General features: G+C 55.3%; 3 protein-coding genes across 6 annotated transcripts in view; 2 read left to right on the forward strand and 1 right to left on the reverse strand.

Annotated features, from left to right (window-relative positions):
- Window positions 1-17,002, forward strand: part of CARM1 (coactivator associated arginine methyltransferase 1) — a 42,157-nt gene extending 25,155 nt beyond the window's left edge. The window contains exons 2-16 of one of the 2 annotated variants that reach the window (XM_068981411.1): window positions 266-391; window positions 2,283-2,389; window positions 3,303-3,407; window positions 5,906-6,016; window positions 7,098-7,275; window positions 9,091-9,181; window positions 9,361-9,442; window positions 13,563-13,648; window positions 13,854-13,943; window positions 14,360-14,497; window positions 14,580-14,669; window positions 14,751-14,863; window positions 14,978-15,055; window positions 15,298-15,366; window positions 15,529-17,002. In XM_068981411.1, coding sequence (XP_068837512.1) covers window positions 266-391; window positions 2,283-2,389; window positions 3,303-3,407; window positions 5,906-6,016; window positions 7,098-7,275; window positions 9,091-9,181; window positions 9,361-9,442; window positions 13,563-13,648; window positions 13,854-13,943; window positions 14,360-14,497; window positions 14,580-14,669; window positions 14,751-14,863; window positions 14,978-15,055; window positions 15,298-15,366; window positions 15,529-15,671 — 1,607 coding nt within the window. In that variant the 3' untranslated portion in view covers window positions 15,672-17,002. The remainder of the gene's footprint in view (window positions 1-265; window positions 392-2,282; window positions 2,390-3,302; window positions 3,408-5,905; window positions 6,017-7,097; window positions 7,276-9,090; window positions 9,182-9,360; window positions 9,443-13,562; window positions 13,649-13,853; window positions 13,944-14,359; window positions 14,498-14,579; window positions 14,670-14,750; window positions 14,864-14,977; window positions 15,056-15,297; window positions 15,367-15,528) is intronic. The other variant, XM_068981412.1, reaches the window with a different exon arrangement.
- On the reverse strand, window positions 16,189-21,762 carry YIPF2 (Yip1 domain family member 2). Of its 3 annotated transcripts, none has more exons than XM_068981416.1 (10): window positions 21,698-21,762; window positions 21,485-21,543; window positions 20,694-20,848; window positions 20,498-20,578; window positions 19,495-19,582; window positions 17,952-18,068; window positions 17,702-17,868; window positions 17,440-17,622; window positions 17,223-17,338; window positions 16,189-17,108 (listed from the first exon to the last, which is right to left on the reverse strand). In XM_068981416.1, exons 2-9 carry the CDS (start codon window positions 21,513-21,515, stop codon window positions 17,240-17,242), a joined length of 921 nt encoding a protein of 306 aa, XP_068837517.1. In that variant the 5' UTR covers window positions 21,516-21,543; window positions 21,698-21,762; the 3' UTR covers window positions 16,189-17,108; window positions 17,223-17,239. The 3 variants fall into 3 exon arrangements, with proteins under 3 accessions (XP_068837517.1, XP_068837515.1, XP_068837516.1); XM_068981414.1 differs by having other exon boundaries at window positions 17,223-17,353; XM_068981415.1 differs by lacking the exon at window positions 21,698-21,762 and having other exon boundaries at window positions 17,223-17,353; window positions 21,485-21,648.
- A 116-nt stretch (window positions 21,763-21,878) lies between these two features.
- Window positions 21,879-23,554, forward strand: TIMM29 (translocase of inner mitochondrial membrane 29). The gene is made up of 2 exons (XM_068980908.1): window positions 21,879-22,027; window positions 22,104-23,554. Exons 1-2 carry the CDS (start codon window positions 21,934-21,936, stop codon window positions 22,790-22,792), a joined length of 783 nt encoding a protein of 260 aa, XP_068837009.1. The 5' UTR covers window positions 21,879-21,933; the 3' UTR covers window positions 22,793-23,554.
- Window positions 23,555-24,633: the final 1,079 nt, after the last annotated feature.

Consider the following 24,633-nt stretch of genomic DNA (forward strand, 5'->3'; position numbering starts at 1 on the left):
GTGCATGCCCTGCTGGGCCCCCTTGGTTCCGACTCATCTCTCCCCTCACCTCAACCCTGGTCGCCCTGTGAACCACTATCCTCTCCCGCTGGACAGAGTGCGTCCTAGGTCCCCGCCAGGGACGCTCATAGGCCACTGCCACTGCCTGATCCTCAGTGTGGGCCGGGCAGGCAGGGCACACGGGGGAGAGGTTGGGGGACCGTGAGGACATGGGAAGGGTGGCCCTGGGACCTGCCAGCTCACGCCCGCCTCCCTCCCCTCGCAGATGAAGACGTGTGTGTGTTCAAGTGCTCGGTGTCCCGGGAGACGGAGTGCAGCCGGGTGGGCAAGCAGTCGTTCATCATCACCCTGGGCTGCAACAGTGTCCTCCTCCAGTTCGCCACACCCAGCGGTACGTGTCCCTTCTGCCCCGCGGCTCACAGGGTGCCCAGAGCTGGGGGGCCTAGGCTCCCAGCGTGGCTGGGGGGCACCTGGAGCTGGGGTGAATCAGAACCGGTTCATCTGACCCAGCGAATGACCCATCCACATCAGAAGTATTCCCCAACAGAAATATGTCCACAGTAAGAGTATGTTCTTGCTGCCTGGACACTGCCCCAGACCTCGCCGGGTCCTTTGGGTCCTTCTGGGCTCGGCTCCTATGTCCGCTCCTCTGGGAGGCCCATCCTGACCTCCCGGCCAGCCCCCCAGGCCTCTTGGAGGGGCCCCTCAGGTGGGGGTCGGGGGCCCAGCCGCAGCAGTGGGTAGGGTGGGGTGAGGTCCGGAGGTCCAAGTGCAGAGGAGCTGCTGGAGGGGTCCAGACAGACCCACTGGGGGACTCGCAAGGTTGCTGCTGGACTTGAGGAGCCCCAGGCGAATGGTGCTGAGAGGTGGCCCCAGGCTGGAGGCCCCTGGAAGGCCCAGTGGCTGGGCTTGGCCCTTGCAGAGCTGTAGTCAGTGAGCCTGATGGTCAGCACGGGCTGGGGTGGGAGAGCCCAGGGTGGGGAAGCCTTCTGCCCACAGCCACCCACTGTGATCCCAGAACCCCTTTACCTGTCTTAGTGCCTCTGATGGAGTGGGGAGACGTCCCCAGCCCAGACCCTCAGGACTGCCTAGCTTCGTGTAGCCCGGCTTCAGAGCTGGGAGCTGGCCAGGTTGGGGGAAGGCAGCCAGGTGACTGCCCACCTCCCACCGGAAGCATTGTTAGGCTCCACCCCAGTTCCTTCTTTATACGAAACCAATCCCAGTTCACTGTTTAAAAAATAAGTTACAGAAACACCACCAGGGTTATCAGTAGATGTTCTTGGTATAAATCCCCCTTGTCTTTTTCCTCTTCTGTGGATAGTTGCATTCTAATTTTTTGTCCTTACATCCCATCAGTTTCCTAAATCGTGGTCAAGGATACATAACCATTTTACCATGTTAACCCTTTCTGAGCATACATTTCAGCAGCAGAGTGCCTTCTGTCACCACTGTCCAGCTCCTGAACTTTCTGTATCTCCCCACACTGTGTATTTTAAAGATATAATCTTCTAGTTCACTTTGTTAAAATACACAAAAAATTGACCAGCAACCACGTTCAAGTGTCTGGACTCCAGAGTTGTTACAGCACGTTCACACTGTGGTGCGCCCTTCCCCCCATCCATTGCCAGGACTCTTTCTTCATCCTAAACCAAAATTCCATCTCCAGTAAACACTCACTCCTGCTTCCTTCTCCCCCAGCCCCCACAGTACCACCTGTCTTCATGATTTGATTTTGTTTCTTTTTCTTGATAAAATTTTGTGGTCGGTATTTTATGTTGATAAACACAGTTTATTCGCCTAATATCTGGTTCTGCATAATATCTGGTTCTGCCGACTGCTGGTGACTGATCCTCTGACACACTGCTCAGTGTCCCCTGGGGTCCCTCCAGTCCCCTCTGACTGGACACTGGGGTGGTGTCCCTGTGTCCATTTGCCAGCCGCAGACACTGCCAGGTGCTGTGGGTGGACCTGTGCTTCCTTACTGGGGTAAATCCTAGAGATCTGATGCCCGGGTTACTCTTCAAAAGCTTTGGCCAAGCTGCCCTTTGGCAAATCTGCGCCTGGGCCCACTCTCACCAGCTTCAAGCAGCACAGTCCCCCTTGACACCTGCCTTCTCCCGTGGCAGCCACCACGTGGCCCATGTGGCTGTCCTTTTTCATTTCCTTAAATTTCAACATTTCGGGGGGTGGGGATTTTCAGATCACTCATGCTCAAAGGAGAAAAGTCAGGTGCTCACCCCTGCCCCTGAGTGGGCGGCCATGACCTGGCTTCCCCCTTCCAGATTTCTGCTCCTTCTATAACATCCTGAAGACCTGCCGAGGCCACACCCTGGAGCGGTCGGTATTCAGCGAGCGCACGGAGGAGTCTTCTGCTGTGCAGTATTTCCAGGTGGGTACATGGCGCTTGGGCCAGCCTGCAGCCCTTGGTGGTTCCCGGAGGCTGCGTGGCATCTGGGTTCCTGTCCTGGCTCTGCCACTTGCTCACTGAGTAACCCTAGATGAGTGTCCTGTGCTTGCTTGGGCCTCGGTTTCCTCATCTGTGAGACAGAGATGCCAGTGCCTGCCTAGAAGGGTTGTTGGAAGGATTTGAGTGCAGATGAAGCTCAGGTTCACAGGCCTGAGTAACGATAGCACAGTTACCATGTCCTGAGCACGGAGGGCATGCCAGGCACTGGCTCCAGCGCTTTGATGCGTACGGAAGCACTTGAAACCCTCCCGGTAGCTCTAGGAGGTAAGTACTATTGTTGTCCCCATTTTACAGATGAGAAAACTGAGGCTCAGAGAGGTTAAGTGACTTGCTCCAAGTCACACAGCTATTATGCAACAGAGCCAAGATGGGAAGCCAGGTCTGCCTGCTGCCCCGGCCCAGGTGCCACGCTGCCTCCCGACCGCCTGGTTGTCTTACAGAGAGACCCCACAGCACCTCACCTGCCTGGCGCTCTGAGCCCTAGGGTCCTGTTTGATCTGCTCCTCCGCTTCTTTGGGTCCCCTGAGATGGGGCAGGTGGCCCTCGATCGCAGAACCCCGCCTGTGGCGTGTCTGAGTTCTGGGTGGCTTCCGGGGCCCAGGCGCCATCCAGCTGCATCCTTTGGCCGCAGTGACGGTGGTGGTGCCCCCCCCCCCCCCGCAACAGGAGCTGCCTCCAGCTTCCCGCTCCCCTGGAGCAGCTGGCTGCGGAGAGGGATGCGGCCTCCCCAGGTTGATCTTGGCCCGAAGCCGACCTTCCTCTGTCACAGGGTCAGCCGGGGCCTCGGCCGTCTGCCGGCTGCGTGCCCTGTGCCATTGGCCTGTCTCTGTTCCAGTTTTATGGCTACCTGTCCCAGCAGCAGAACATGATGCAGGACTACGTGCGGACGGGGACCTACCAGCGCGCCATCCTGCAGAACCACACAGACTTCAAGGACAAGGTGAGCCAGCAGGCCACCCGCCCCCAGGCTGCACACGTGCCTCGCTGCCTCAGTGGCCTCTCCTCTTTTCTCTTTGCTCATTGATTTTGTCTTTTCTTTCCTCGGACTGTAGAAGCAAAATCTACTTTTTGTAGAAGCCTGGTGTGTATCAGATGGGCACGAAAGGCCTCTGTCATTTCCCTCTAAAACAGCCACTGCCAACAATAAAGCCCTCTTCCAGATGTTTTCCCCTTGCGTATATCTGTGTCAGCATATATGTATATTTTAGGGTTATAATCTTGTTCTTTATTTGAATGGGTCAGGTCTTACTTGAGACACACAGGCTTTTTGTTTTAGTGTGTGGGAGCTATTTTTTTTTTAGGTTGTCACATGTGGGATCTAGTTCCCTGACCAGGGATCGAACCCGGGCACCCTGCACTGGGGGCACGGAGTCGGAGCCACTGGACCACCAGGGAGGTCCCTCAGGTTATAATCTTCTTTTTTTTTTTTTTGAGTTTTTTTTTTTTTCTTTTTAGTTTATGTTTTCTATTGAAGGATAATTGCTTTCCAAAATTTTCTTGTTTTCTGTCAAACCTCAACATGAATCAGCCATAGGTATACATATAACCCCTGCCTTTTGAACCTCCCTCCCATCTCCTGTCCTGGGTTATGATCTTTTAAAATATATATATATATAAAATACGGAGAAGGAAATGGCAACCCACTCCAGCATTCTTGGCCTGGAGAATCCTGGAGAATGGATAGAGGAGCCTGGCCGGCTACAGTCCATGGGGTTGAAAGAGTCAGACACGACTTAGCAACTAAACTGCACACAAAATATGATTGTATGCCACATTCACTTCCTACAAAATACTTTTCCCCCACCTAATGTGTCTTGGCACGTGCTGTTAAGTTACATGGACGAAATGGAATCTAGTCACTTCCCTAGTTCCTTTTAAAATCTGTTTACTGTTACTCACTGGTACCGCTGACCCTGGAACAGCACGGGCTTGACCTGCACTGGTCCACTTACGCACAGACTGTTTTTGATGGATATGAACAACCGTGCTACATGATGCACAGTTGGCTGAATCCAGAGATGTGGAGCCGTAGACACGGAGGGCCCACTATATGGTTATACTCAGATTTTCTACTGGGAAGGAGTGTTAGCGTCCCAGATTCCCGTGTTGTTCAAGAGTCAACTATACGCGCATGATTAAAAAGAGACCAGATTATATATATTCAGAGGGGAAAGTTGATTCCTTTCTCTTCCTGTGGCTTAGAGTTTGTTTCCTCTTTTTTATTTATTTTTGGCTGTGCCATGTCTTATTTGCAATATGTGGGATCCAGTTCCCTGAGTAGGGATTGAACCAGGCCCCCTGCATCAAGAACACGGACTCTTAGCCACTGGACCACCAGGAAAGTCCTCTGGAGTTTATTTTCCCTTGCCACATGGAAGTTTGTGGTTTTCTCCACACATCTAGGGGGTTCTCTCCACATGATTCACCTGGATCCACCTTGTCCAGCGCCTAGGTCATGCCCCCCCCCCCACCATTGCTGAGAATCCCCTCCCGTCACTGAGCATCCCCACCTCCTGCCCACCCCTGGCCCAGGGCCTGAGCCCCCGTATCCTGGGGAGGCGGCGTCCTTGACATGGCGGCCATCTGTGTGCCCTGGTGGCTGGCATGGGCCACACTGGGGCAGCGCTCGTGGCCCGGGAAGCGCAAGTTCCTCCAGGGAGGCCCCTTCCAGCTCCTCCAGCACGCAGGTCCATTGCGTTGTTCGTCTAGAGCTCTGAGAGGCGCTCACGGTCCACCACCCCCCACCTCCTCCATCAGGCACTCAACGTATGCCCACCCCCACGCCCAGAGCAGGTCTCCTTTAGCTCATGCGCTTCACCAGCAGACCCGTTTATCCCAGCTTTCTGCTAACATGGTGGCAGTCAGACGAATCCAGAACGTGGGGTGGCCCACCATGCTGTGGCCTGGACTCCGAGAGCCTGTGCTGTGGGGCCCAGCAGCCCTGGAGAGGGCATCCACATGGGAGCCGTTCCCAGGTTTCCTCTCAGGTTGTGGGGATACCCTGTAGGGCCTGGGGTCGGGAGCTGCCACTTTCTGCCCGCTGCGTGGGCCAGGCCAGTCGGCCCTGTGTCCAAGTGGTCCTGCTGCCTGCAGGGCTGAGGTGTCCTGACCTAGTGAGCCCTCACTCCCACACGCCCCATGGATGGCCCAGGCCATGTCTTCTTGAATTGGATCTCAGAGAGGGTGCTGGTTCTGACATCCCCGCTGTGCTCAGAAGCAGAAGCTCCCCTCCTGCCACCTCTGGATCCTGACCGCAAGCTCCCCCTGGGAGCAGGCTCGGGGCAGCTGGCCATGCGGAGGCACAGCAGGCTGTGGGGCGGGGGCGGGCTCAGCGGGTGGGTGGGTGGGCCTGCAGGGAGCGAGCGCCCCTGACACCCCCATCCTTACTGTCACATCCCTTCACTGCCAGCTCGTCCTCACCTCCCCCTCCTCCCCCAGATCGTTCTTGACGTTGGCTGCGGCTCTGGGATCCTGTCGTTTTTTGCCGCCCAGGCTGGAGCGAGAAAGATCTACGCAGTGGAGGCCAGCACCATGGCCCAGCACGCTGAGGTCAGTGCCCGCTGGGACCCCAGCCTGTCCTCGTCCCCCCATTCTGGGCCTGTTCAGCCTAGGGAAGCCAGCCGGGTCGGGAACCCGGGAGGCCTGACCCCTGCATCCAGGGAAGCCTGGGGATGTCGGTCTCTACTTGGGTCTCTTGTCCCCCAAACTGAGTGGTTTCAGGGGCAGGGCTCTCTGGGCCTCAGAGACTCTCTCTTCCGTGATGAGTGGTTGCCCACCAGGTTCAGGGGTAGTTCAGGTCTTCGGGGCAGGACTGTGCAGTCACACAGACCAAGGTGGGATCCTGGCCCCTGGCAAGCCGCCCATCTCTCTGAGCCCCCCTGAAAGATGGGCAGCAGGAGTTCATTTTGCTGGTTTATGTTGCTTGGCACCAAAGCCTTCATTCAGAGTTTAACACCTAAAAACTACAAAGACAAATAGTGGGGATGGCTCCCTCCCCCACCTCCAGCTCCCAACCATCTAGACCTCCCGGCAGAGGGAGAGATAGGAACACAGAAGCCCTGGGAGCCCCCGTGGGCTCTGCACCCGCCCCTCCCACACGAACATCCACGCCACCGTCGGGCTTCTGGCTTTGCTCTCCTTAGGGTGCATCTGGGTTGTATCTGTCATGTGAAGAGCTTCATCACTCTCTCTAGTGGTTACCAAGCATCCCTTTGCCTGGACTGCTGTGTGTAGGCTGTAGTTGACACTGAGGCTGATTCTCAGTCTACAGTACAAACCAGTGCCCCCCCGAGGCTTTGTACCCACGTCCCCTCTTGTGGTGAGGTTACGTCTGTAGTGCACACCTCCCAGCACTGAGATCGCTGGGTCGGAAGGTATGTCCAAGCTGACATTTGGTGGCCCTAGCCAGGCCTGCTTGTCCTCGTACCCGAGGTGACAGTAGGGACTGGGAAGCTGCAGGAGGGCCGGCCCGAGAGGGGTGGGGCCGCAGTGACCTCCTGATGAGCCACGGCTGCTCACAGCTGCAGTCAGCATGCTTACCATAGAGGTGGCGGGGAATCTGGTGGCCGAGTGTGGGCTGAGGCCCTCCCCAAGAGGACCCCCGTGACCCCTGTGGCCTGCCCACCCTCAGGTCTTGGTGAAAAGTAACAACCTCACCGACCGCATCGTGGTCATCCCTGGGAAGGTGGAGGAGGTCTCGCTGCCCGAGCAAGTGGACATCATCATTTCGGAGCCCATGGGCTACATGCTCTTCAACGAGCGCATGCTTGAGAGCTACCTCCACGCCAAGAAGTACCTGCGGCCTGGCGGTGAGTGCTGGCATGGGCCGTTGCTCAGGTTGGGGCCCCCAAGGCCCCTACGGGGGGGCGCCGGGCTGTCGCTCGGTCAGTGCAGGTGTGCTGCAGCGCCCCGTGGGCCTGCGCTGACAGCCTGGGTGCCAAGGGCATCAGGGCCTTCACGCCCACTCCCTACCCTGACCCCACCCAGCTGACTGGGCCCCAAATGAGGCCACTTGTTGGGCTGCCTCGGCGTCTCGTGCCCTCGGGGGACAGTGTCCAGCTGGGCTGTGGTCGGAGCCAGAGTGGGTTTCTGCTGGCACCTTCCCTGAGGAGCCACCCTGGCATCTTTGTCCCTGGCCTTATAGACTTGCCCTCGGCCTCACAGAGCCCTTTGCTCCTCAGGGCCAGGAGGCAGTGGGGGGTGTGGGGGGTGGTGTGTGGGTGTGAGTGGGTTGGGGGTTCTTGGCACTGGGGCGCAGCTGTGTGACCTCTGTGTCACTGTACCAGCCCGTCTGTGCTCTGGGGTCTCTGGGTTCCTGTTGACCCCTGTGTCACTGGGGTCGGGTCTGCACTTGGCCACACACATCTGCTGCTGTGTCCATTCTCTGCTCGCTTCTGGCACGTGTCTCCATCTGCGTGTTTTTGTCTGAGAGAGGGGTTGTGTGTGTGTGCTTGCGGTGCAGGATGACCGTGGCCAGGGCAGAGCGTGGAGGCCGGTGCACCTGCGGGCCCTGTAGGGGCAGGAGCCGGGCTGTGGGGAGGGGGGAGGTGGCTGCTGTTCCCCACAGCTCTGTCCTGCTCTCCAGGAGGCTGCCCCGAGGCTTGTCCTCTACCTGCTCTTCTCATGCTTGGCCCTGGTGGCGGGCCACGCTGGCCGGGGTAGGAGGGTTTGCAGGGAGTGGAGTTGGGTTGATGGGCAGTGGTGGCCCCAGCAGAGGGGCCTCCTCCTGGGGTTCTGTGAGCAGCTACACCCCCACCCCACTGGTCAGGCAGCTTGCCCAGCCCCCTCCCCTCAGCCTGCATTAGTGCGGCTTGGTTCCATCTCAGGGAGCTCTTTGAGGGCATTAAAGGGAACTCCCCCCCAACCCCCATAATTGCCCTTCAGCTACCTTCAGGCAAGGGGGGCACTTGCCCATGATGCTCCAGGGGTAGGCGGCCTGGCTTGTGGCCTCTGGGCCAGAGAGCACCTCGCCTTCCCCACCCCACGGCTGCAACTGAAGGCAGGCAGATTCCTGGTGCCTCCTCAGACAAAAGGAGGGAGGGAGCCCCACATCTGGAGGCCAGGTGACGGAGGCCCCAGACTCGGAAGTAGGTAAGAGCGCCTGAGCCCTGACTCTCCTCCCACTGGCTCTGACTCTCCCGTCTGTGCCTCGAGTCAGCAGATGGAGGCCCCACCCTGCCCCCCAGTTTCAGGCCATGCACGTGGCTCACCCTGCCTGGCAGAGGCCTGTGCAAAGGGATTCTGCTGAGGCCGTGATGGCGTGGCCTGGGGTTCACCCTCGCCCTGTCCAGAGCACTTGGCTTTGTTTTCCCCACTGCACACTGGTCCCAGAGACACTGTCCAGCTGATGGAGCAGAGCCCCGGAGGCCCTGGCAGGGGCCGTCCTGTCTCCCAGCCCTCGGAAGGCTCGGCCTTCCTCCCTTGGCCAGCTGTCCAGGTTCAGTGAGGAGGTGGAGGTCAAGTACTCTGTGGCCGCTGGCAGAGCAGGCTGAATGAGTGAGTGAGTGAGTGAGTGAGGAGCGGGGAAGGCCCAGAGTTGGGGTTCTGGGGCCCTCTGAGGCTCTGCCAGGCCCTGCTGGATGTCCCACCCTGATGCCAGCACCCCTCCCTGCCCCTACTCCCAGGAAACATGTTCCCCACCATTGGTGATGTCCACCTAGCACCCTTCACGGACGAGCAGCTCTACATGGAGCAGTTCACCAAGGCCAACTTCTGGTGAGTGTGCCCCTCAGGGTCCTGCCTCCTCGGGGACAGCCCCGCCTCGCTCTCATTCCTTATCCTTCATGGGACCTAAAAGATGGGCTGGATGAGGGCCAGCTGGGAGAGAAGGCAGTCTGGTCCGCCTGTCTCCTGCTGCTGGTGACCTTGCCATGGGGGGCGGGCGCTTTCTGCAGGTACCAGCCATCCTTCCACGGAGTAGACCTGTCAGCCCTCCGAGGTGCTGCAGTGGACGAGTATTTCCGGCAGCCTGTGGTGGTGAGTGCGGGCATCCAGGGCACTCCTGGAGTTAGCGCTGGGCGTGGCCCTCATCTGGGGTGGCAGGAGGGAAGCTTTCTTGTCAGGCCTGTGCAAGCTGTGCAGCGCGAGGGAAACCACTGAAGCTGAGTTTCTGCCCCTGCAGAGAGCTCTCACACGGGGATGTTGGGAATAAAGTAGCAAGGCATGTAGAGTACTTAGCTCACAGCATGCAGTACTTATCAGATGCATTGATCCTTGATGAACTGATTCTGTTTGATTGACTTTAATTATTAAGATTTTTGAACATGGGTCATGTATAGACCCATGGTTCAAAAATCAAAAAAGTACAAAAGTGGAAAGCCTCCCACTTCTGTACCCTAACACACAGTTCTCTTTCTTATAGGCAAACAGTCTTGTATGTCTATCTTTTAGAACTCTGATACCTAAACGTGCATATACAAATATATACAGCTTTTCAATCTTTTTTCCTCTCAAAGTGTAGCGTAATCAATGTGGTGTTCTGTCTAAGTTTTTCTGTGTTTAGAGAACATACACTGTATGATTTCCCTCCTTTGACATTTGTTCAGAGTTGCTTTATGCCCAGTATGTGTGTGTTCTCTCTTGGTTTATGTTCTCTGTGTACTTCCTTGAGAAAATCACTTGTTGAGTACATTGTTACATTAATAGCAATTCAGTCACATTTGTTAATCATGTTGGTCAAGTCTTCTCTGTCTCTGCTGATTTTTTGATTTGCCTTTCCAGTCACTGATTGTAGATTTATTTTTCCATGTAGTTCTGATAGTTTTTGCCTGACTTTCTTTTTTTATATTACTGTTATTAGGTGCATACAGGTTTAGGATTATGTTTATATGTTCCTGTTGGATTGATCCTTTTGTAACTATAAAAAGTATCTTTATTTTAAAAATGTCTAGTAGTACTGTTGCCTTAGTCTGTTTTTTTTCTGATAATAGTTTAGCTACTCAGGCTTTCTTTGGTTAATCTTTATACAATACATATTTGTCCATCCTTATACTTTCAACCCGTTTATAACCTTATTAAGGTTTATCTCATGTAAATAGCATGTATTTGAGTTTTGTTCTTTAACCAGATTGATGGTTTTTGTCTTTTAATTAGAATGTTTAGATTATTTATATTTAATGTAATTACTGGTCTTCATGGCTATAAATCTGTCATCATCCTATTTTTTTTTCTCCTGACCCTTCTTTCTTTTTAACTCTTTTCTTACTTTCTTGTGTCTTAATAAGGTATATATTATCCCCCCACCCACCTCCAATTGTCTTTCACTAGTTTTGCAAGACTGTAGGACAGCATCACTTTGAACATGACCGCTGCCCCATGTTTCTTCTCTTGGTTCTCTGATTATGTGTATATGAGATCTTTTTACCACATCTCAAAAGATTCTTATACTCTTTACTCTTTTCTGTATTTTTCCATCTTTTTCTCCCAATTAATTCTATAATTTTTACATTGTCTCCTTATCCATCTCCCAGTTTCAATCTTCTCACACTATGTCTAATCTGAATCTGTTCTTGGTTTTTCTTTGGGGAAAAAAAAAAAAATTTTCCTGTGATAAGAGCTCTCAGGATTTAATCTCATAACAACTTTCATATGTATTGCAGAGTTAATTGTATTTATCATGTTGTACATTACATTACTGGTACTTATTTTATCTTAACAACTAGAAGTTGGTAGTTCCTTTTGATTGCCCATCCAACACTCCCTCCCCGATTTTGTAAAATTTCAGTTCTCTGTGAAATTTGTTCCCTCTTTTTCCTTGAACATGTTAAATATAAGTCTCTGATTTGTAGTATCTGGAGGATAAGTGGTAAATGTATTTCTGCTCCTTCTTCTCTTGGTTTCGTTCTTTGTTCTGTCTCTTGGTGTACCTGGTCCTCAGTGTCAGAACGAAAAATTATAGAGGCTCTGGAGGATAGTTTTCTTTCCAAGGATTTGTTTTTCTTCAGGCAAGTAGCCATAAGGAGGTAGCACCTTGGTCCTGTGAAGCATTTAAGAAATTTGGAGGCTGCTCTTCAATTCTACTTTGTTGCCATATTGCCTGGCTTCCCTGTAAGGCAACAGTTCTCAAACATTTTCAACTCAGGACCCTTTTACATTCATAAAAATGTAGGATCCCAAAGAACTTTTGTAAATGTGTGTTACATATATATATATATGTATTTAAACAATTAAAAACAATCTGTTTTTATTACTTTTGGCTGTGCTGGGTCTTCGTTGCTGTGGACTCTAGCTGTGGAGAGCAGGGGCTACCCCGGGGTTGCCGTGCAGGGCCTCCTCGTTGCAGCGGCTTCTCCTGTTGCAGAGCGCTGGCTCTAGGGCCCTCGGGCTTCAGTAGTGTGCGCAGCCTTTCGTTGCCCTGCAGCATGTAGAATCTTCCCAGACCAGGGACCAAACCGTGTCCCTGCATTGGCAGGTGGATTCTTAGCCGCTGGACCACTAGGAAGGTCCTAAATATGTGTTTATTGACTGATATACTGCCAATATCTATTGGTGTTAAAAACTAAACTCAAGAAATTAAAAAAAAAAAAGAAATTTAAGAATGTACATTAAAGGATGACAGTAAAACCCATTATATGTTAATATAAACAGCATTTTTTGAAAACTGTTTTCTAAAACTTCCCAGCAAGAATTAGTGTCATTTGGAATTTGCCGATCTCTTTAGTGTCTGGCTTAGCAGAAGACAGTCAGATTCTGCTTCTTTTGTTGCTGTTATTGGATTCTGCTTCTGCATTCAATCTGTTATGGTATCATAGGTGAGTGAATGACTGACAAGGACAGAAAACACCTTAGTGTAATCATGAACATAGTTTTGACCTTGAGGGAGCTCTGGAAAGGGACCGTGTTTTGAGAACTGCTGCTTCAGGGTAGTCTTCATGGTCTTAGTGAGTCTGGTGGTTCACAGGGCCCCTGTCCTAGCCTCCCAGTTCCAATATGGTGCTGAACCGTATTTAAATTAAAAATTAAAAATCGTATTAAAAAAAAGATAGCTTCATTAAAAAAAATCTTATTTCTATTTTAATGGGGCAGTAAATGCATTTGTTCAGTCAGCCATCTTTAGTCAGTATTTTTTTTAAAGAAGTCTGCTTATGTAATTTAATTATTTGGCTGAGTTGCATGGCCTGAGGGATCTTGGTTCCCTGACCAGGGATTGAACCTGTGAGCCCTGCAGTGGAAATGTGGAGTCTAAACCACTGGACCGGCAGAGAAGTCCCTTTGCTTTAGCTTTTTAATCTCATAGAAGCATCTTTCTGCTTGGTTCCCTACCTCCATTCCACATGTAGCTCAAAAACTGGCAAATGCCAAGAACTAAAATCACATGTGCAGTGTCCACCTCGAATCTCCACATTTCCTTTTTATTTAGCAGCTTGGCCCCTTGAGTCCTAGCTGCCTCAGTAATCCCAAGTTCCCACCTGGCTTTCCCCACACAGGGAGGCCTCTGAAGGGCCCCACCCCAAGGGGAAAGGCACGTGTCGAAAAGCACCTCTCCTCTAAGGTCTTGGCCCCAAAGCTATGGCTGCTGTGGTTGCTCTCCAGTGATTTCAGACGACTGTTGTTGTTGTTGGTTTTTTTATTCAGTTCGTATAGTTCTTGGCAGTCTGACATGAACTCTCTGTCATAGCTGTGAGTGACGTCAGCATAGTTCTCTCACTTGATTTTTGTGAACTTGCGTAACAATTTATCTTGGAGATCTTTCCCATCTATTCCAAAGAGCCTTCTTGTCCTTTTTCACACGCATGATCTTTCACTGTTGGGCCATCACTAGTGTAACTTCCAGGGTGTTTCTGCTCTTGGCAGTCTGTAATTATGGGTGGAAGTTTTGTACATGTGCACATAGGTTTGTAGGTTACAATCCCTGAAGTGGAACTGCCGAGTCTTTCATGCAGATGAATAGTTGTCATTTTGAGAGCTGTCACCTAATTGCCCTCCATTGTGTTAGACCAGTTCCTCCTCCCCCAAGCATGGCTGAGAAGGGCAAACTGCAAACTGGTTTGAGCCAAATGGCCTAGAGGCTGCAGCCAGTCTCTGGAAGAGGGGCGGGCTTCCCCTTCTCCTCACAGCCCCTGTGCCTGAAGCCAGGTCACTCTCTGCTCTCTCCCAGGACACATTTGACATCCGGATCCTGATGGCCAAGTCCGTCAAGTACACGGTGAACTTCTTAGAAGCCAAAGAAGGAGATTTGCACAGGTACCAGCAGCCCTCCACCCCTGGCACCCCGACCTCCTGGGCTCAACTTCTTCTGGAGGTCAGGGCCACTGCCAGCTCCCTTGGACAGAACCTTGCCTCCCAGGCTGGGCGGGCCGGGGCCCCACACCCAACACCCACACATCCCTCTCCTCTCCCAGAAGCCCTGGTTCAGCTTCCCCAGCAATCACTGCCCTTTGCCTTACAGGATAGAAATCCCATTCAAGTTCCACATGCTGCATTCCGGGCTGGTTCACGGTCTGGCTTTCTGGTTTGATGTCGCTTTCATCGGCTCTATGTGAGTGCAACCAAGCAGAGCAGGTGGCCCCCCCACTTCAGCCCCAGGTGGTAACTCCAGGTCTGGCTGGCTCAGATGATGCATTGGGGGCTGGGAGGGCCTGACTCAACTCCACTGGGTGCTACTGCTCCTTGCAGAAGGCAGTGGGAGCTGGCCTTTGAGCAATAGACTATTGGGGGTAGGGTCGTCTACCCTGTTCAAAGTGACTATTCTTCGCGGGACCCGATTGTGTCTCTTGGCGTGTATGTCGGGCGAGTGGGCGTAGGTAGAACTTCCTGGACAGCCAGCCTGTCTCCGCTCCAGGGGACCCCTGGGTGGCGGGGGCCGGGGGTGGGGGGTAGGTGCCTGAGGAGAGCTCAAAATGCACAAGGTGGGGGTCTAGCCCAGTCAAGGGCATGCCTGTCCCTGCTTGGCAGAATGACCGTGTGGCTGTCCACGGCCCCGACGGAGCCCCTGACCCACTGGTACCAAGTCCGGTGCCTGTTCCAGTCGCCACTGTTCGCCAAGGCTGGGGACACGCTCTCAGGGACATGTCTGCTTATTGCCAACAAAAGGTGTGAGCAGCCGTTGGGGCGGGGGCGGCAGGGGCTCGCTCCCTCCAGGCAGCCAGCTCACGGCCGCCCTCCTGCCCCACAGACAGAGCTACGACATCAGTATTGTGGCCCAGGTGGACCAGACAGGCTCCAAGTCCAGCAACCTCCTGGACCTGAAAAACCCATTCTTCAGGTAGGACAGGCCCTGGGCCTGCGGGGGGCGCCCTCCTCGCCCGCTGCCCCTCGCCCTGCCCACGGGCCGTCTCTGCCGCAGATACACAGGCACGACACCCTCCCCGCCGCCTGGCTCCCACTACACTTCCCCGTCGGAGAACATGTGGAATGCCGGCAGCACCTACAACCTCAGCAGTGGGATGGCTGTGGCCGGTGAGCAGCCCACTTGTGTGTGGGGTGGGGGTGGGGGCAGGGTCCTTCCCTGGTGCCCCCGCCAGTGCTGGCCCTTCGAGCCCTCCTGCCCTGACCTCTCCCTCCCCGGTGCAGGAATGCCGACCGCCTACGACCTGAGCAGTGTTATTGCCGGAGGCTCCAGTGTGGGCCACAACAACCTCATTCCTCTAGGTGAGCCCACGGGGGTGGGTGCGCCCAGGACCACCGTGAGCTTGGGCCTTCTGCCTTACCACCTTGGCTTCTTCCCCGGGAGCTGAGCTCCGCCCCCCCCAACTGCCTCTCTACCTTGCTCTGCGGGCGCCGCACCCACCCTCACCCGAGTGTGAGCGCCCACCACGCCAGGCACATGGGCCGGGCAGGCTGGGGGCGGTGACGCCATCTCCTTTCCTTCCTTCCTTCCTCCCGCTGTGCAGCCAACACGGGGATTGTCAATCACACCCACTCCCGGATGGGCTCCATAATGAGCACGGGGATTGTCCAAGGTAATGGTGGGCGGGGGTCGCAGGGCCCCGCGGGTGTGCGTGTGCCCAGGCGCCCGCCTGCCCGCCTGCCCTCTCACCTGTGCTTTCTCTCTGACTCTGCCATGGGTCTGGGCGGGCAAGGGGACAGAGGCGGCCCCTGAGTGCCCACCCCCTGCCCCACAGGGTCCTCCGGCGCCCAGGGCAGCAGCAGCGGCAGCTCCAGCGCCCACTATGCGGTCAACAGCCAGTTCACCATGGGCGGCCCCGCCATCTCCATGGCCTCACCCATGTCCATCCCGACCAACACCATGCACTATGGGAGCTAGGCCCCTGCGGCGCGGAATGGACTGACAGCACCAGGAAACCAAATGAAGACCCTGCCCCCACCCCGACCCCGGGCGGCTGTGACCCCTGACCTGGAGAGGCCCACACGCCCGGCCACAGCCTCTTTGCTACGGGAACTTGAACACTTTTTTTACACGACGTTGCCGCCGCCGCTGCCCCCACCCCACTGCCCCACCCACATCTTGGCCCCAAGCGCGTGTCGCTGCCATATTTTACACACGATCATGTCGTGGGAGCTCTGTGCCCACCGTCCCCCCACCTGGCCCTCTCCACCCTGACCTAGATTTGACATCTTCTTTAACAGGCGTGTCCGGGTCTGACAGCTGCAGGCCTGGTGGGGAGGGGAGGGGTCAGTGGCCGCCCTGCCCGGTCCCTCGGGGCCGGTCCCCTGCCTGTCTCTGGCAGGGAAGGTAGTCCTGGCCCCTTCCTGGAGGGGCCTCCCCTTCAACTACCAGGCCTTGGTCACCACAGGCGTGACATGCTGCTTTTTTTAATTTTATTTTTTTATGAAAAGAACCAGTGTCAATCCACAGACCCTCTGAGAAATCAGGCCGGCCGGGCCGAGCCAGCAGCCCCTCTCCCCAGCTCAGAGGCTCACTGGTGAGGGGTGGCCCTACCGAGTCTTCAGGATGGGGTGGGGCCGGGCCTCTGGAGCCCAGGGAGCCCCTCGGCCCCCTCCCACCAAAGGGTTCACCTCACACTTGAATGTACAACCCACCCGGCTATCGGGAAGGCCCTCCGTCCTCAGCCCCTGCCTCTTGCTGCTGTCCTGTCCCTGAGCCCCTGCGGGCCCCACCCCCACCTGCACCCAGAGCTAGAAAGGGTGGCCTGGGGGCCCTGGGCCTGGAGGGAAGGGTCAGCGTCAGCCGCGTGGGGCAGACGCAGAAACCTCAAGGGTCTGTCGTGGAAGGCGTCCTTTTTCCTTGTAGCTAATGTTAGGCCTGTGTACCCCTCAGTATTTGTAGATGGTCCTCCCGTCCCTCCTACTCTGATGGCATTCTGGTCCCACCCCAGCCTGGGAAGGGGCCTTGCAGGGACCTCTCCAAAAAAAAAAGAAAAGGAAAAAAATGAAAATAAAAAAAACCCACGGAAATACATGTTTCAGCACAGGCAGTTTTCTTCTAATTCTGCTCCCCCGTTTCTAACAACCCCAGACTCGGATGTGGTGGAGCTCAGGCTCAGCTCAAGGCCCGCTCTCTGGGCACCCCAGGAAGAGCAGGTGCAGCCCAGGCTGGGGTGGCCCCGGGGGGCAATGGCCGCCCTGGAAGCTCCCTGCTCTGCCCCTCTCCTGCCTTTATATAAATTCTCTGAATCACCTTTGCATAGAAAATAAAAGTGTTTGCTTTGTAAGAAAAGTCTGGAAAGTAGCGAAATGATCTTGAGGTTTCAGGGGAGCCTCCAGTCACCATCTCTTGGGTCTGAAAGAGAGAAAGTCAGAAGTGGCCCCGAGGCTTCTAACCTCGGGCGGGGGCAGAGGGGGGGCAGTTGGAGCTGGAGACCTGCCCCAGCCACAGCTGGGGACAGTTCCTCACCTGCAGGCTCAGCCTTCCTAGGCTGCCACGGACCTTGGCAGGGTGGGTGGCAACCCTGTGGCTGCAGGCTGAGCGGTGGCTTGGTGGGGAGATGCCATGGGCTCTGGAGGCAGCGGCTGGAAGAAATAAAACTGATCCGAGAGCCCTGGGTCAGCGTGGGAGCCGGCAAGCCGAGTCCCCACCCCAAGCCCAGCCTGTGACCACCCCAGCCCAGTACCTTGCAGCCCATGGCCAGGAGGGCGTGGAGTAGCACCACCACAGACAGCAGCACCCCAGCTGCCAACCGGGTGTCCTCACGGACAACGGGCCAGAGGGTAAACACCAAGCTGGCGGCCGACAGGGCTAGGGCCAGGGCCCCGAAGAGCCACTGCAGCCACGGGACAGGGATGAGCCACAGGACCTGGGGGGGATACAGGCAGCTGGCTAGCAGGTCATCCCTGTGGCGCCCAGGACCCACCCATCCCCTGGGCCCCACTCACCACAGTGGGGATGAAGACAAAGAGGGAGTAGCCGTAGACGCACACGGTCTCCAGGAAGGTGTAAAGCCCCATGCGCTCCCGGACACCCTTGCGCCACCGCAGGAAGCCCCACAGCGCCAGCGGCACCAGCCACGTGTAGCAGTAGATGGTGACGCTGGCCACGGTCACTGCGGGTCAATCGGGTTATCACTCCAGGGTCCCATGGCACCCCGAGCCCTGCCAGCTCCCAGGCCTTGCCCGCTTCACTTGCCTTTGTGGAACTGAGGGCTGTAGTGGATGGATGGGTCCCTCCTCTGGGCCAGCACCAGGGTCAGGTTGCCAGTGATGGCCAAGACGAAGGCAAGCGTGGCACAGATCCAGAAGGGGCCTGTGGGTGGAGCACGGTCAGGGCCCCAGGGTGGGAGCTCCCAGGACTAGCGACCTGCCCCATCCGGTCCCAGCCTCTTTCCAAGCTCTGGGCTGCCTCCACCCCCACCGCTCCCTTGATACGGTGTCATACGGGTGACAGACTAGCAGCTGAATCCAGCCTTCATCCCTCATCTCGCTTGGCCTTTCAGTGGCCTTTGACCTAGCTGATCCCCCTCCATCTGGAAACACTCTCCATGTGGTTACCAGGATTTTACCCTCTTGCTTTTGTCTCATCTCACTGGCAACTCCTCAGCCTCTTTGACTCCCTGAGCTCTTTAACAATAAGGGGCCCACCCGGGCCAGTTCTCAAACCTCTGTGTTCATTCACCCCTTTTGTGAGCTCGTCAAACCTCAGGGCCTTCTGCCACCTCTGTGCCCACAACCCCCAGTGTCCCAAGTCTGGGCCTCTGCCCTGAACCTGGGGCTCCTATTCAATGTTCCATTCCACCTGGCACTCCCACTCTTTCCCTCAGAATCTTCTTGCCTTTTCCCATTGATAAATGGAATTCCCTCTTTCTGGGGAAATTGTTAGTCACTCAGTCGTGTCCAACTCTGTGACCCCACGGACTGTAGCTGCCATGCTTCTCTGTCCATGGAATTCTCCAGTGAGAATACTGGAGTGGGTTGCCATTCCCTTCTCCAGGGGATCTTCCCAATCCAGGGATCAAACCCTGGTTTCCTGCATTGCAGGCAGATTCTTTACCATCTGAGCCACCAAGGAAGGTCCCGCTTTCTCATAGTCCAGGCAAAAGCTGGGCAGCGTCCTTGCCACCTCTCCTCCCACCCCATGTCGTCTGTCAGCACACCCTGTTGGCTCCATCTTGCACGTTTGCCAGGATCTAACCCCCACTCCACACCCCCAGGCCAGGCCCACGATCCCACACGCGACTCCTCCCTGGTCCTCCAGCTTCTGCCCTTGCCCTGCACAGGGCCTGCAGCACCCAAGGGCGCTTGGCTAAGATCTCTTCTCACCAAAGCATAGAAGGCCCATGTGACCTCACCGGTCACCTCGGGGGCCTGCTGGCAGCTTGTTCCAGGCTGCAGTGCGAGCCTGTATCCGCCACATGCCTCTTTCGTGATATTCTTCCCTGGGTCTCTCCACCCTTAACCCCGACACCAACAAGGCTCATTCCCTCACCCTCCTCCGAAGGGCCTTCCCTGAGCAACCCACACAACATAGCAGCTCCCACCCTCTAAACCCTCTGCTTCTCTTCCCAGCCCCGCAGCCCTCTGCAGCCTTGCTTGGCCCTGTCTACATGAACAGAGTAGGTTTCAGTTCTACCTGAGTGACTCTGCTTTGTGCTCAGCTGTATACCAGGGCCTGGCCCTCTGTCAACATGTGTTGCATCAATAATTGAATGAACTGAAGGCACAACCTCACTCACCATACAGGTCTGGCCGATTCCGCAGGTGGTGCCGTACAAAGTTGTGGCCAGGTCGGGGCAGCAACGACCCTTTGATCCGGTCCAGGACCTGGGGGGCAAGGCCAGGACCTAGGACAGAAGCCCATCTGGGGCTCCTCACTACCCACAAAGGAAAGAGGGTTACCCTCCTTAGGGGTTCCTTCCCTGCTGACCTCCCATCTCCTCTCTCCATGCTCTCATTTCTCTCCTGAGGCCTGGAGCCCCTTGCCCTGGGCAGCCCCTACTCAATATCCCACTGTCCCCCCACTCTGAAGGACGCTTCAGGGCCTGCCATCTTTTTGTTAGCTTCCCCCTCCTCTCTGCTTGGCTGCCCTGGACTCCCCTGCTCCCCACCGCCTCCTGCCCCCAATAAGAACTGTCAACAAATCCTGGGTAATGTCCTTCCCCCATCTCTGCCAACGTCTTCCCTACTCCACAACCCTGGCTATTACCATCTCCCACCCTGGCCTCCAATTCCATGTTACTCAGTCCTTTCCTGCTCTGAACCCTTCCGTGACTCCCTAGCACCTTTAGGATAAAACCCAAACTCCTTAGTACAGTTCATGAGACCCTTGGTGACCTGGCCTCTCTGCCTGGCCCCACCTCACTCTCCAGACTGAGTGAGAGGCAGCCTCGCAGTAGCGGTTGGCTTCTCTCACCTCTGGTCCCCTGCCTATGCGGCTTCCCGTGCCTGGAACATACTTATGCTTCCCTCCACTCTAAGTCTACCTGCTTGTCTAAGTCCCAACAAATCTGTCGCCTTCTCCAGGGGGCCTTTCCCTGTGCACCATGTCACATGTTCTCCCCGTGTTCCCGAGAGTCCCACTCACTCCACATCCATGTAGTGCACACAGTCATGTCTACCAGCCTGGGTGGGAGCTGTTCTCCCATGTGCCTATTGCCAGCAATGGCCCAAGGCCTGGTGCATAGTAAGTTCTCAGTGAATAGTGGCTGGACCCCATCCCACCAGCTTCCCCGGTCTGACCTGTGAGGTGTCCACGTCGAAGAAGCTCTGATAGTAGCCAAAGGTCCAGAAACCAGGCTGCTGCTTCTCCTCCTGTAGGAGCTGCACAGTGCAGACTTTCAGTGCTGGGGGTGTGGGGGCGGGGGTGGAGGGATGCGCCAGAGAGAGGGCAGGAGGGACAAGACAGAGGCAGGGCACAGGGACTCCTGGGACTCACCACGGTCTTGTCGCTCTCTTCTACCTCATCCTCAGCTCCGTAACTGGCGCCTGAGTCCATTGCCACAGCCACGTGCCCCTTAGGGCTCAGCTGATCACTTCTGGTGGTGGTCTCATTCGGGGTCTGGGCCAGCAGATTAGTAGCTTCCTCGAACTCTGTCGAGAAGGAATATGGGGCACAGGTGTATTTGGGAGTCGAGGCAATTTTGTTTCGCCCACAGCTCGTCTGGGGAGACTGGCGTGTTGCCGTCCATGGGGTTGCAAAGAGTCGGGCATGACTTAGTGACTGAAGGACATCTGGGAGCCAAGAGTAACCATCCCCACCTCGGTGTTACCCCCAGCCCAGAGTTTCCTCAACTATGGTGAGTGGGAAGGAGGCATGTCCCCTCCTTCCTAACACAGGACCACAATGAGGGCTGGGGCAGAGCCTCAGATTTGTGGTCTGAGTTTAAGGTGGGAGCGGTGCCAATGCAGGAAGGAGATGCAGGAGACCCGGGTTTGATACTTGGATTGGGAAGGTCCCCTGGAGGAGGAAGTGTCAACCCACTGCAGTATTCTTGCCGGGAGAATCCCATGGACAGAGGAGCCTGGCCGGCTACAGTCCACGGGGTCGCAAAGAGTCGGACACGACTGAGAGACAGCACGCAAGGGGTTCGAGTTAGGAATGGGTTTCATGTCTAGGTGGTTGTTCACAGCTGACTGGGGTTCGGGTTAGATCTGAGCTGGAAACTCGATGGGAGGTTTCGGCCAGTGGAAGGAACAGGGTTCGGGCCGGGTCGCGGCTGCACTCACCGTGGAAGGCGAGCTCGTCGGGCGCTGCCATGGTCTCTCAGGGTCGTCACCGCATCCCTCTGAGGATAGAGGCCAATCAGACTCTCTCTCGACGCCAGTCGGCGCCCCTCCTGGACGCCAGCCTCAGCCTCAAGCCCGGCCTGGCGGCTACCGCACCCACCGGAACGTGAACTCGCCTCTCCTGCCCCACAGGTGTACCCACGCCCCCCTTACCTGAGGCGGTCTCAACCGGCGGGGCTCGGGCTCTCTGCGCCTGCGCGACCCGCCTACCGGCCGCAGATGACCCCTCAGATCTGACAGCAACATCCGGCGTCCGTCCGTCTGCTATCCTTTTCCGATGGGGAACGATTTCCGGTGATGTTGACGCTGGCGCAGAAGAGATTCTCCGGGCCTTCTGTTTTGTATGCTTGGTGTTTTTCTTCGGAGCGCTGACGCCCAGCCGGAAGGCAATGGCGGCTGCCGCTCTGAAGAGATTTTGGTCCCGAAGCCGTAGAGAGGCGGGTGACGCTGCAGCCGCAAAGCCCGGCGTGTGGGCGCGGTTGGGTGAGTAGCGGCGGGAGGCGGCGGGGTGGGTGGCGCCAGCGGCCGGGCGGCTCTCAATCCTCTTTTTTCCCCTCAGGCGCTTGGGCCCGCTCGCTGCTCCAAGATTACGCCGAGGCCTGCAAGGACGCGGCGGCGGCGGCGCGGGCTCGGCCCGGCAGGGCGGCCGTGTACTTGGGGCTGCTGGGTGGCGCGGCGGCCTGTTGCTCCCTGGCACCGAGCGAGGCAGCCTTCGAGGAGGCGCTGCTCGACGCATCGGGGACCCTCCTGCTGCTGGCGCCTGCCACTCGTAACCGCGACTCGGAGGCGTTCGTGCAGCGGCTGCTCTGGCTGCGGGGTCGCGGCTGTCTGCGCCACGTGAGCCTGGGCCTCTGCTCGCTGGTGTACGAGGCGCCCTTCGACGCCCAGGCCAGCCTCTACCAGGCTCGCTGTCGCTACCTGCAGCCCCGCTGGACCGACTTCCCCGACCGGATTCTGGATGTGGGCTTCGTGGGCCGCTGGTGGGTGCTGGGGGCCCGGATGCGCGACTGCGACATCAACGACGACGAGTTCCTGCACCTGCCGGCTCACCTGCGCATCGTCGGGCCCCACCAGCTGCACTCGGAGGCAAATGAGCGGCTCTTCGACGAGAAATTCAAGCCCGTGGTGCTCACCGACGACCAGGTGGACCAGGCGCTGTGGGAGGATCAGGTTTTGCAGAAGGAGAAGAAGGACCAGCTCGCCATGAGCCAGGCTGACTCTCTGCTGTCTTCGGAGGTCGCGAGATGAACCTCAGACCCCCCGGGTCCCGACCGGGCTCCCGGCCCCCGCAGAATGCTGGCCCGGGAATGTGCAGTTGGTGCGTGTGAGCCTCAAACGCAGAGTGGTGGAAGTAAATTATTTGCAGCGTTCTCTCCTTGGGTTTTCACAAAATCGGGGGCCTCCCTCTCACCTGTTCGCTGTGAGCAGACGGCTCATTGAGAGCCTCCCTGGTCTAGGAGTTGGGGAGAGCAGAGAGACGTGCCATGTCGTCTTTATTACTGCCACAGTTGGTAAGAAACTTTAGACGGAAATAAGGCTTTTTCACTGGGCTTCACGGTTCTCCTGACTAGGGTAACTTGCAGATTTTCGTTTTAAAATTTGACCTAAAAGGTTTACTCTTTATTTCCATGAGGGACATGTAATTTTAAATTCAGTTTTAAGTAATTGTAGTCTCAGAGGAAATTGGAACAATAATCGAGACATTCTGTGTAAAGGTTCACCCAGCTTCCCGCAATTGATAACATTTCATACTGTCCTTATTGTTCCATTGCTAACTGGAGTGAGACTCTTTTGCAACTCCGAGGATTGGACCCCAGAAGCCGCCTCTGTCTGTGGGATTTCTCAGGCAAGAATACTGGAGTGGATTGCCATTTCCTTTCAGTAACCTTGAAAATACAGAATCATTTGGAAAGGAGTATGTTAATGTCTATAGCTGGGTTAAAATCATACTTTTGAAACTAATGTTACAAGCGTGAGACTGCCTCTGTCACTGATGGAGTCTATGACTAGTTAATAAATCAGGAGATGAAACAACCATTTTTGTTGTTACATTGTGTTAATCTGTTTTGCTGTTAAGTTTTGGTACTTGGACATTTCTTTCATACTATAGGGTGCATTGGACACATGGTAATGTTTATGTCCTTATTTGGGGGCAGAGGAGCATCTTTAAGCCAGCATGTCCATTTTACAAAGGAAAAATTTTCTTATTTTTCCAGAGCTGTGGCAGACTTCATGATTGAAACTAACTCCTAACCCTGTGACTTAATCCTCAAACTCATGGTATTATCTTTGACCCTAATAACGTGCTACCAGAAACTACTGAATACTGTTACCACTAGCCATAAATAAAACCTAAATACAGAAATAAGTGAATATAAACAAAAAGCAATGAAAACAAAAGAGGAATGATATGATAATTTGTAATCCTATATCATTACCTGCTGAAGGCTCTGGACCTGAATCCTGTTGTCTTTGTTCAGAGAAATTAACCAACAGCAGGGAAAGGTTTGAGATGCACTGGTATCAAAATGAGACTTGCTCTTTACCACAATAATGAAGTATTTAGAAAAAAGAGACAGACTTTCCTGGTGGTCCAGTGGTCAAGACTCCAAGTTTCCACTGCAGGGGCACAGGTTCCATCCCTGGTCAGGGAACTAAGATCCCATGTACCTCAAGGCATGGCCAAAATTATAAAAGTTTTTTAAAAGTATTAAGAGGATTGCACATCATCATTGAGTTGGTTATTAAATGACACTCAAAGCCAGGGAGCCGTACCATGTTTGCTCCCTGCTCCAGTAGCTCTGGTGTCCTGAGTTTGCTGTGAGGCATGTGGACTGGAGTGGTTAGGTTTGACAGGGGCCTGAATGTTCATGCTCAGCACCTTAGAGTATACACAAACCTCCAGAGGACGGTCCAGCTTAAGCTTCGTTAACTGTTCACTGTTAAGCTTCCAGTATCCCTCAGTGCTCAGCCCAGTGTGGACCCCAGCAAATGTTTATACTAGACATGCCCATTATAGGTCGGAGTTGGTGTGATCCTACCAGGGAAGGGGAAGCAGACCAGGGACTTGGCTCCCCATCCTTTGCTCA

This window comes from Capricornis sumatraensis, chromosome 9 (genome assembly GCF_032405125.1).
Source record: "Capricornis sumatraensis isolate serow.1 chromosome 9, serow.2, whole genome shotgun sequence".
In the NCBI taxonomy this organism is placed as follows: Eukaryota; Metazoa; Chordata; class Mammalia; order Artiodactyla; family Bovidae; genus Capricornis; species Capricornis sumatraensis.

Bases quoted from the DNA above. Each gene is read 5' to 3' on its own strand.
- YIPF2 (XM_068981414.1), bottom strand. From the start codon at position 21,515: ATGGCAGCGCCCGACGAGCTCGCCTTCCACG. The intron at 19,583-20,497 runs GTCAGACCGGGG...CTTGCCCCCCAG, and splicing joins TCGACGTGGACACCTCACAG to GTCCTGGACCGGATCAAAGG. The intron at 17,354-17,439 runs GTACTGGGCTGG...CTCTCGGATCAG, and splicing joins TCCTGGCCATGGGCTGCAAG to TTTTATTTCTTCCAGCCGCT.
- TIMM29 (XM_068980908.1), top strand. From the start codon at position 21,934: ATGGCGGCTGCCGCTCTGAAGAGATTTTGGTCCCGAAGCCGTAGAGAG. The intron at 22,028-22,103 runs GTGAGTAGCGGC...TTTTCCCCTCAG, and splicing joins CGGCGTGTGGGCGCGGTTGG to GCGCTTGGGCCCGCTCGCTG.